The sequence below is a fragment of the Schistocerca piceifrons genome, chromosome 1 (genome assembly GCF_021461385.2).
Source record: "Schistocerca piceifrons isolate TAMUIC-IGC-003096 chromosome 1, iqSchPice1.1, whole genome shotgun sequence".
Classification (NCBI taxonomy): Eukaryota; Metazoa; Arthropoda; class Insecta; order Orthoptera; family Acrididae; genus Schistocerca; species Schistocerca piceifrons.
The window spans coordinates 648,473,352-648,485,517 of NC_060138.1; the positions used below are offsets into that span (position 1 = coordinate 648,473,352).

At 39.5% G+C, this 12,166-nt stretch overlaps 1 protein-coding gene across 1 annotated transcript in view; it reads left to right on the forward strand.

Moving 5' to 3' along the window:
* Positions 1-12,166, forward strand: part of LOC124805223 (RNA helicase aquarius) — a 380,133-nt gene that overhangs the window by 286,043 nt on the left and 81,924 nt on the right. Inside the window, exons 18-19 of the mRNA XM_047265726.1 lie at positions 6,965-7,255; positions 8,350-8,539. Coding sequence (XP_047121682.1) covers positions 6,965-7,255; positions 8,350-8,539 — 481 coding nt within the window. The remainder of the gene's footprint in view (positions 1-6,964; positions 7,256-8,349; positions 8,540-12,166) is intronic.

The window sequence follows — 12,166 nt, forward strand, 5'->3', positions numbered from 1 at the left end:
ACAAAAATATCATTTTAATAATTCATGGTTGCAAAATACTAACACGAATTCCTTACAAACGAATGGAAAATCTGATGGAAGCTGACCTTGGGGAAGATCAGTTTGGATTTTAAAGAAATGTAGGAACACACGAGGCAATATTGACTCTACGACCTATCTTAGAAGACAGGTTAAGGAAAGGCAAACCCATGTTTATAGGGTTTGTATACTTAGAGAATTTTTTAACAATGTTGACTGGAATACTCTGAAATTCTGAAGGTAGCAGGGGTGAAATATAGGGAGCAAACAGCTATTTACCTGGTACAGAAATCAGATGGCAGTTATAAAGATTTGAGGGGCATGAAAGGGAACCAATTGTTGAGAAGGGAGTGAGACAGGGTTGTAGCCTATCTACAATAATATTCAGTCTGTTCATTGAACAAGCAGTAAAGGGAACCAAAGAAAAATTTAGAAAAGGAATTAAAGTTCAGAGAAAAGGAATAAAAATATTGAGGTTTGCCGACGACATTGCAATTCTGTCAGACACAGCAAAGGACTTGGAAGAGCTGTTGAATGGAATGGTTATTGTCTTGATAGCAGGATATAAGATGAATATCAGCAAAAGCAAAATGAGGATAATAGAATGTAGTTGAATTAAATCAGGTGATGCTGAGGGAATTAGATTAGGAAGTGACACACTTATAGTAGTAGATGAGTTTTGCTTTTTGGGCGGCATAATAAGTGCTGATGGCCGAAGTAAAGAGGATATAAAATGTAGATTGGCAATGGCAAGGAAAGCATGCCTGAAGAAGAGAAATTTGCCGTTGAATATATGTGTTAGGCAGTCATTTCTGAAATTATTTGTGTGGAATGTAGCTATGTGTGGAAGTGAAACATGGACGATATACAGTCGAGACAAAAAGAGAATATAAGCTTTCGATATGTGGTTCTAAAGAAAAAATGTTGAAAATTAGATAAGTCAATCACATAAGAAATGAGGAGGTACTGAATAGAGTTGGGGAGACACAAAATTTGTGGCACAACTTGACCAAAAGAAGAATTCTGACATGTTCTATATCCTGGAGGACCTCCTACTAAAGATCAATTGGAATGAAAGTAAATCTAATCTAATTGATTGATAGGGCACAATATGAGGCATGAAGGGATCGCCAATTTGCCACTTTAGTGTTAGAGAGAAGTGTGAGGATTAAAAATCATAGACAGAGACCAAGAGACAAATACAGTAAGCAGATTCAGAAGGATGTAGGTTGCAGTAGTTATTTGGAGATGAAGCGGCTCACACAGTATAGAATAGCATGGAGAGTTGCATCAGACCAGTCTGGGGACTGAAGACGATGACAATAAAAATGCACAACTTCTTACATCCTTGCTGAGACAGTCACAATAAATGACAACACCATCTGTCCTTAGAAATTCCCTTTCCTCAACCCCATTTTGTCAAAAGATCTCTTCTTTTCTTTCTTGCAGTTGTAGTAGGTGCCGTAACTAAACTTTATAATTCAACAGAAATGTATAAGGTACCTGTGTTCATTTGCTCCCAGGTGTAAAGAATTTAACTGATTTCCATTGTTGATGATAATGAAAAGTGTTGTAGTGTCAACCAACTTTGTAATATAAATGCAGGAAAGAAATGCTTTAGTGATGTTGTTTGCCATAATTAGAATGCAGTTCTGTAAAGCAATGCCCTCCTGACATTTGTTTAAATTTTTCACTTGTAATATAATAATGGTGTACATTCTGTAAATATCATATTGAGTTCACCTCAGGGGCGATTGTTGTGAGAAGGTAAGAAGCATGAGTGAGTAGTGGTGTGGAGGGAAGTACCTTGCACAGTGCTGATAACATACCTCTCGTGCATAGCTCAAGTACAATAATTCATACTGCCCTCCTTAGGTAGTTGATATTGATAACATTGAGAGAAGGCATAAAGTAAATAGACTTATACTGGCATATAGTGAGCTGAACTAGCTCACTTACTACGAAGAATAACAAAATTTGCAAAATCACTCATGTTGTGCACTTTTGGTGTAACTCGCATGGAAAAAAATCAATAATAGATTATATCAAGCAAGCTATTGTAATGTATACACTGAAGCCAAAAAAATGATGACAGTCTTTTTGTTGTGCCTATCTGCGACTCAGCAACTCCGCTTTATGATATACATTATAAGTGTCTAAATCCATGCTATTATATTGGGGAAGGAGGAGGGGAAAAGACCCCTTCAGAATTTGTATTTACTCCCCACATAGCCAAAATATACAAACATGTACGTTAAACAAAAGATTATTCGCAAATGAAAAAGGAGAGTCATTGGGAATGCAGTGATTAAAGTTACACATAATTTAGTGGCTTTAATTAGTGTAAATAATGGCTTGTTGCTATTGAGCTGCATTCTAATGCATATTACTGTACCAATTGTAAAGAGCTAAAAGTTTTATCTTGCTGTTGTTACTCACTCACAGTACTGTCATGGCCATCTTCAGATGTCTCCTGTCATTTGAAAATTAGTCCGCAGTTGTGAAGTCATTCCTTGAGACATCCTCTACTACTGTCTAAGCACACCATAACTTAATGGCATGTATAGTACAGTTGGTTCACCATATGAAAGATTTCAGAAAATAATGTTCTGAGAAATTATACAACCTTCACTCATATCAAAATGAACACTGTTAATGAATTAGACAATGTATCCCTATACCAGGTATGGGTTTAGTTGACATGTGGTGTGGCATCTTCCTTATTGCTGCAGTAAAGCTGAGCAGCTGTACTCAGACTGTTGCAGATGCAGTATTCTCCCTGGAATGTATCTGAGTACTTTTATTTATACACGAATTATTTTAACCCAGTTATAAGAGTCTAATGGAAACCTTTGTGTATGAGATCAGAGTTAGTGTTGTGCAAGTAAAGGATTAATCTCAGTTTTATATTTCTGCTATTATTACTCTTAGAGTTCATTTCTGACAATTTAATCAGGTATGCTTATGATAAAAGTCCTCTGTTATTACAAATCTGCTTGAATTTGGATGTCTATCGTAGATTTCAGTCTGGGACGTCCCACCCCAGCCTGGCATTGACACATTGGCCTGCCTCAGACATGTTAATTGGTTGCTGGACTGTCAGCCTTTCCCAGCCTGCAAGCCTATTGAATACACCAGCCTGGTTTCTCCAACTGACTAGTCCTCTACTGCTCACAGGCCATGGCTAGGTTGTAATACTGTCACCCACCTGTAGAGGCGATGACTCCACCACCCATATGCCAAATCTATATCTGGTCCTTTTGAGGACTGATTGTACTCCCTTTTTTGAAACAATTCATTGCGCAAATCAGAAAGTGTATTCAGTCAAGGGACCATTACAGGACTCTTTGAAATCGTGTGCCAACTACAATAGCTCAGAAAACAATGCTATGGCAGTTTACCCAAGAAAAGCAGCTGGTTTAGATCGTTTCCGCCTAGGTTCCCTGTTGTTATGCTCAATCTCCCTTCATCCCCAAATCATATACTAAGAAACTGAAATAAGTGTCTTATTTCTTATGTTTGATGTGCACAGCATTTTGTAACTTGTAAATATTAATATTGTACTCCTCCGTTTTACAAGAATCTCTCTTTTAATATTTAGTCCCAAACTCACCCTGCTAACAATATTAGATGAGCACAGTTCACTAGTCCACAGCTGCAGTCAGGCATTTGGTATGGTAGTTTTTGCTGTAAGGAATGTGTGTATTTGGCCTTATAAATTGAGACGCCTTTTTTGGGGGGGAGGGAGGGGGGGAAGCACTGATTACTCCCCCACATAATGTATGTCATAGGAATTCCATATTATCAAATGTTCATGTGCTATGGGCACTAAAAAGAATTATTGTCCATTAAACTTTTGTCTGGCTTGTTCTGTGTGGAACCCAAAAGTTCAAAATCAAGAATTATATTAGCTTACTTGTGTTGAAGTTTTGGTGAATCACCTTGGTGCAATAATACGTGAATAAAGATGCAAATTGGTGCCATTGCTGTAAATGCTATCAATTCAGCTGCTGCCATTTGTGATTGGAGGCATACTTTGTTTATTACACAGGCACTAAAGAAAACTGCAATTTTGTTGTTATCAACAATGATTATGCTTACTTATCAGTCATTAACAATCTGCCACACTGTGAGCTGGCATATGCACAAAGGATCACCCCATAATAGAGCTTTGTGTTAAGCCAGCAGCTTTAGAGATTACCATGACCCTAACAAGTTTGAAATGATACTTGAGCCATTGACAGCTTGGCAGTGTAGTGCCTTAGACAAGTCAGCTCTGGTAGTGCAAGGTTCTGTGGAATCATGCCCATCCAACACCTCAAGCTTCAAATGTTCCAGCCAGTTAGAGGTTGATCCACACATCATGGAGCACAACACAGTTTCCTCGGTCCTTCAATTTCATTGTGGAGATGTATGAGGTTCATTCAAATGAAACCTGGTCAGTGTGTCTACCTTTGCCTTACACATAAAGTGGCACCACTTAACTGCGGGTATGGTCGTGCCATCTATTGTTAGAGAGACTGACAGTTGCTCACCATTTGATGTTGCATAGCGCCAGTGTGGTTTCACACCAAAGAGAAGGTGGTCACACAAGCTATTGTCCACTACCGAACATGCAGGTGAGTAAGCAGGAACAACAAGAAGTGATTCGCTTTTTGGTGGTGGAGGAGTTGGAGGATGTGAAATGTATTGACGGATGGAGGCTGTGTACAGTGAGTACAGTCTGTTGTGGAATGGTGCAAATGTGATCCCTTGAGGGGTGCGAGTCACTGGAAGATGATGCTCGCCCTGGACAGGCTCATTGTGTCATCACACTGGAAGTGGTTGCGGAACATCCACCATACAGTCCCTTCCTTTCACCATGTGACTTTCATGTGTTTGGACCTCTACAACAAGCTATTTGCGGACATTGATTCGCAGTGGATGACGAGGTGTGTGACTGGGTCCAAGCCTGGATCCGACAGCCGCCTACTAGCTTCTTTGAGGATGGAATCGACCAGTTAGTGTTGCAATGGGATAAATGTACCAACAGTTTTGGTGACTATTTTTCAGTATGTGTACTGTGTATAACTACATTTTTGAGTTAGTAAAATCATTACCATTACTTTGCACTCTTGACCAGGTTTAAGTTTGTTTCAACCTGTAACAGATGTTTGTTAAACAGGAGAATAAGTACAGAACTCTGTTTGTGTGGCAGTTGGTCACACTGCTATGAAGAGTGCTTCACATGTTGTGTGTAAACATGCGCACGCCACACTGAGGTGCTCAGTCTTGGCTTGGCAGCTGTTGAGAATGGCACTCTTGTTGGACGTTAGGCCAAGTGCGAACTGCGCACAGTTATTTGGTTTTTTAATGCAAAGGGCACTGCGCCAATTGAAATCCATTACCAATTGACGGAAGTGTATGGTGAGTCATGCATGGATGTCAGAATCGTTCGTAAGTGTGTAGAAAGTTTGCAGCTAGTCGGACCAAAATTCATGATGAGCAAAGGAGCGGGAGACCATCAATTTCTGAGGAGACCGTGTTGAAGGTTGAGCAAAGCACGCATGTAGATCGGCGAATCACCCTGGATGATCTCTGCACGTTGGTTCCTGAGGTTTCCTGAAGCACCACTCACAGACTTTTAATGGAAATATTGAACTACTGGAAGGTGTGCGCAAAATGGGTGCCACGCATGCTGACTGAGGACCAAATGCGGCAACGAGTTGATGCTTCACGCGTATTTCTTCACCGCCTTGCAGCCAAACAGGACAACTTTCTGGACTCAATTGTCACAGGTGACGAAACCTGGGCATACCACTTTACACCTGAGACCAAGCAACAATCGTGCCAGTGGCGGCATCCTTCTTCACCAAAACCGCGGAAATTCAAACAAACACAGTCTGCTGGTAAAGTCATGACACCCATTTTTTTTTGATCGGAAAGGGGTATTGTTGGCCAACTTTATGCCCACTGGGACCACAGTTAACACTGACAGGTACTGTGAGACTCTGAAAAAACTCAAACAGGCAATTCAGAGCCAGAGAAGAGGAATGTTGAGCAAGGGCGTACACATTCTCCATAATAACGCTCGCCCACACATCACTTGGCAAACCGTTGCTCTCCTGCAACCCCGCCCACCCTATAGTCCTGCCTTGGTGCCCAGAGACTATCACCAGTTCCCTAAGAAAGCGATTCAGCTCCTACGATGAGGTGAAATAAGAGGTTCATAACTTTCTGAACAACATGGCGGCGAGCTGGGACATGGGCATACAAAAACTGCCAGAGTGTCTACAAAAACGCACTGACAGAAATGGTGATTATGTCGAAAACTAGCTAAATGTTCAAGCTGTAAACCGATGTAAACCATTGTAGAAATAAACAGGTCTATGTACTTACTAAAAAGTAGGAGACCTTAGTTTTGGGATCACCCTCTTATTTATTTCCCACTATCATGGACTACTGTGGAGGTTCTAGGAAGTGGTTTACTTTTTTTGGCTGTTTTAAATTTATTTTTCAGCACTTCATAAAATGTCAAGTATGATCGCCCCTCCCTACATCTCTCTGTTTCATTGTGTAGTATATCTGTTTTGGCTTGTCAGCGTCCCACATCCCTACCAGGATCAATAACATCCAGTGTTATTGTACATTTTCTTTACAAAAACAATGACACATTCATTTTGCAAACATTAGTTGTAGCTTTCACCTCTGAATGTACTTAAAGGTTGCCTTGTTCTAGTGTAGATGATCGGAGAAATACTTGAATTTGGTTTGCAGATGCATTAATTAAGTTACATCGGATTGAGGTGTTTGTGTTTTGTGACCTAGTTGCATACATTACTATACTATGAGGTTATTATAATTAATACTATAAAATCCCTTTTTATTCTTATCTTATATTCTGTTAACTGCAATGTTTGTTTTGAGAGCTTTCATTTCATTTACAGCATTTGTGTTTCTAATACAGGAATAGTATTCCATTCACACCAACACAAATAGAGGCTATTAGAGCAGGAATGCAGCCAGGACTGACATTAGTTGTTGGACCCCCAGGAACTGGTAAAACAGATGTTGCCGTGCAGATCATCTCCAATCTGTATCACAACTTTCCAAATCAGCGCACTCTCATAGTAACACACTCAAATCAAGCCTTGAACCAACTGTTTGAAAAGATCATGGCTCTTGATATTGATGAACGCCATCTTCTACGTCTAGGACATGGAGAAGAAGCACTGGAAACAGAGAAGGATTTCAGTAGGTCAGTTGTTAAATAAAAGTTATGTAATACTGATCAGTATAATTAATGATATGAATATAATAGAGGGAAACATTCCACGTGGGAAAAATATATCTAAAAAGAAAGATGATGAAACTTACCAAACAAAAGCGCTGGCAGGTCGATAGACACACAAACAAACACAAACATACACACAAAATTCTAGCTTTCACAACCAATGGTTGCCTCGTCAGGAAAGAGGGAAGGAGAAGGAAAGGCAAAAGGATATGGGTTTTAAGGGAGAGGGTAAGGAGTCGTTCCAATCCCGGGAGCGGAAAGACTTACCTTAGGGGGAAAAAAGGACAGGTATACACTCGCACACACACACACACATATCCATCCACACATACACAGACACAAGCAGACATTTGTAAAGGCAAAGAGTTTGTAAAGGCAAAGACATCTCTGCCCAAACTCTTTGCCTTTACAAATGTCTGCTTGTGTCTGTGTATGTGTGGATGGATATGTGTGTGTGTGTGTGCGAGTGTATACCTGTCCTTTTTTCCCCCTAAGGTAAGTCTTTCCGCTCCCGGGATTGGAATGACTCCTTACCCTCTCCCATAAAACCCATATCCTTTTGTCTTTCCTTCTCCTTCCCTCTTTCCTGACGAGGCAACCATTGGTTGCGAAAGCTAGAATTTTGTGTGTATGTTTGTGTTTGTTTGTGTGTCTATCGACCTGCCAGCGCTTTTGTTTGGTAAGTTTCATCATCTTTCTTTTTAGATATATGATCAGTATAATTAATTACTTATTAGTTCATTGGAATATGAAGCATTTGCAGTCTGTCCAGTTTCGTGAATTAATATGTTCTTATGATAAATTGTGAAGAATCAACTTGACTCTCAGTACTATCTGAAATTGTGTTAATACTATGCTTGATGTACATGAATTTTATGCACAATTTTTCCATGTTTCATATTGGTGAATTGATCTCTTGTGTTTATTGTTAAATGGTTCTAATATTTGTATGGATTTGTATATGATGATAAATTCTGTGAGTCTTATTTGATATAGTTCCAGCCTCCTGACTTGTCATTACTTGTACTTATACTCTGTAATTTAATTTCACAATACAGGTACGGGCGAGTAAATTATGTTCTAGCAAAGAGATTGGACTTACTAATGGAGGTTCAGCGTTTGCAGGAAAGTCTCCAGGTTTCGGGAGATGTTGCTTACACCTGTGAGACAGCTGGCCATTTCTTCTTATACCAAATACTGGCTCGCTGGGAGCGTTTTCTGAGTAGAGTTCGACCACCTTCTGGCAAAGTAAGACTTTTTTTTCCCTGAGATCACTAAGCATTAGGCATAAATGTGATGTTGTAGTAGGGAGTTATTATTTGAGGTATGTACTGTTTCACTGGCTGTCTTGACACATAATAATAGAGAGAGATTGTATTGTTGAAATCTGTGTTGAGAAAGGGCGAGATTCTATTACAAAGAATTTGTTGTTGGAGAGGCTTATATTTGTCAATTATGAGAAGTAATATTCTCAAGGACCTTCTATTTAAACAAAACACAGTTACTGCATTGTATTAATTTTATTTTTGTTTTCCATTTGTGCTTTCTGTAAACTTGATGTATCACTTTCATATGTTGCTTTTTTGACAGGAAGTAGGGGTGAGGGGAGGAGGGGGGCTTTTCATATTACTGTTCTCTAGAATTAAAATGTGGCCAGTTCTTCCCTGTATTGGCCCAGCATAAGGTAGAAAGTAGTGTCATGGCATGTGGTTCTTCTTGTACTAAATCATCTGTTTGATGCTTAGTACGAGAGGGTCTCAGGAAACCACAGAAAGGGCAGCCGTCTAAAAGGGGGCAGGTAAAACACAGTAAGGTAGCTGCAGCAATAATCAGTATTGTAGTTGTAAATTGTCATAGCTGTGTTGGGAAAGAACCAGAGCTCCAAGCCCTAATAGAAAGTACTGAAGCTCAAATAGTTATAGGTACGGAAAGCTGGCTAAAGCTGGAAATAAGTTCAGCCGAAATTTTTTCAAGCAGCCTAACAGTGTTCAGAAAGGATGGATAAAATACAGATGGTGGCGGAATATTTTTTGCTGTTAAAAGTAGTTTACCTTGTAGTGAAACTGAAGTAGATAGTTCCTGCGAAATAGTGTGGGTAGAGGTTGTACTTGACAATCGGACTTAACTATTAATTGGTTAATTTTATTGACCCCTCCCCCCTGACTCAGAAGATATAGTTGCTCAACAGGTCAAAGAAACCTTGAGTCTCATTTCAGATAGGTACCCCAGTCACCCTCTCACACAATTGTAGTCAGTGGTGTCTTCAATGTACCCTCGATACGCTGGGAAAATTATATGTTTATAGCCGGAGGCAGGCATAAAATATCGTCCAAAATTGTACTGAATGCTTTCTCAGAAAATTATTTTGAACGTTAATTCATCAGCCCACTTGAAGCATAAATGGTTTTGAAAGCATACGTGACCTCTTAGCAACAAATAATCGTGAACAAATAGTATCACGATGGATACAGGTATTAGTGACTACGAGGCAGTTGCTGCTAGGCTGAATACAGTAACACCCACAGCCATCAAAATGAAATGCAAAGCACATCTATTTAAAAAAAAAGCTGATAAAAATGCTCTTAATGCTTTTTAAGAGACAGTCTCCACTCCTTCTGATCTTATCATGTAAGTGTACAAAAGATGTGGAATGATTTCAAAGAGATTGTATCGGCGGAAATTGAGAGATATATACCACATAAATTAATAAGTGATGGTACTGATCCCCCATGGTACACAAAACGGGTCAGATCGCTGTTGCAGAAGCAACGAAAAAAGCATGCCGAATTTAAAAGAACGCAAAATCCCCAAGATTGGCAATGTTTAGCAGAAGTTCAAAATTAGCGCATACCTCAATGTGAGATAGTGTTAATCATTTCCCCAATGAAACTCAGTCTCCGAATATTGCAGAAAACCCAAAGAGATTCTGGTCATAAATAAAGCACACCAGTGGCAAGACACAATCAAATCCTTCACAGCACGATAACAACAGTGAAGTCACTGATGACAGTGCCACTAAAGCAGAGTTGTTAAACACGGTTTTCTGAAACTCCTCCACCAAAGACAATGAAGTAAATGTTCCTGAATTCCAATCAAGAACAACTGCCAAGATGAGAAACATAGAAGTAGATACCCTTGGTGTAGCAAAGCAGCTTAAATCACTTAATAAAGGCAAGACTTCCAGTCCAGATTGTATACCAGTCAGGTTCCTTTCGGAGTATGCTGATACAATAGCTCCATATTTAGCAATTATATACAACTGCTCACTCATAGAAAGATCCGTACCTAACAACTGGAAAATTTCTCAAGTCACACCAATACCAAAAAAGGGAAATAGGAGTAATCTGCTGAATTACAGGCCCATATCACTAACGTCAACTTGCAGTAGGGTTTTGGAACGTATACTGTGCTCGAACGTCATGAATTACCTCGAAGGAAATGATTTATTGACATATAGCCAGCACAGATTCAGAAAATATTGTTCTTGTGAAACACAACTAGCTCTTTATACTCATGGAGTAATGAGTGCTATTGACAGGGGATGTCAAATTGATTCCATAGTTTTATATTTCCAGAAGACTTTCAACGCCCTTCCTCAAAAGCATCTCCTAACCAAACAGCATGCCTATGGAATATTGCCCCAGTTGTGCAACTGGATTCTTGATTTCCTGGCAGAAAGGTCACAGTTCATAGTAATAGACAGAAAGTCATCAAGTAAAACTGAAATAATATCCGGCATTCCCCAAGGAAGTGTTATAGGCCCTCTGTTGTTTCTGATCAACTTAGGAGACAATCTGAGTAGCCCTCTTAGATTGTTTGCAGATGAAGATGTCATTTAACGTCTTGTAAAGTCATCAGATGACCAAAACGAATTCCAGAAGATTTAGATAAGATATCCATACGGCACAAAAAGGGGCAATTGACCCTTAATAAAGAAAAGTGCAAAGTTATTGACATGAATACTAAAAGAAATCCACTAAAATTCAATTACTCGGTAAGTCACACAAACCTGAAGGCTGTAAATCCAACTGAACATTTAGTGATTACAATTACAAATAACCTAAATTGGAATCGCCACATAGATAATGCTGTGTGTAGAGCAAACCAAAGACTGTGATTCAATGGCAGAACACTTGGAAGTGTGTAACAAGTCTACTAAAGAGACTGCTTACACCACACTTGTCCACCCTATCCTGGAATATTGCAGTGTGGTGTGGGATCTGCGCCAGGTATTTATTTATATAGCGTGTGTCAATGCACGTCATTTTATGCTTCTTACAGATGTTTATATATATATAAATTTAATAGAGGGAAACATTCCACGTGGGAAAAATATATCTAAAAACACAGATGATGTGACTTACCAAACAAAAGTGCTGGCAGGTCGATAGACACACAAACAAACACAAACATACACACAAAATTCAAGCTTTCGCAACCAACGGTTGCTTCGTCAGGAAAGAGGGAAGGAGAGGGAAAGACGAAAGGATGTGGGTTTTAAGGGAGAGGGTAAGGAGTCATTCCAATCCCGGGAGCGGAAAGACTTACCTTAGGGGGAAAAAAGGACAGGTATACACTCGCATACACACACATATCCCAAAAAAATATATGTATATAAAAACAAAGATGATGTAACTTACCAAACAAAAGCGTTGGTACGTTGATAGAGACAATAACAAACACACACACAAATTTCAAGCTTTCGCAACCCACGGTTGCTTCATCAGGAAAGAGGGAAGGAGAAGGAAAGACGAAAGGATGTGGGTCTCCCTTAAAACCCACATCCTTTCGTCTTTCCCTGTCCTTCCCTCTTAACTGATGAAGCAACTGTGGGTTGCGAAAGCTTGAAATTTGTGTGTGTGTTTGTGTTTGTTA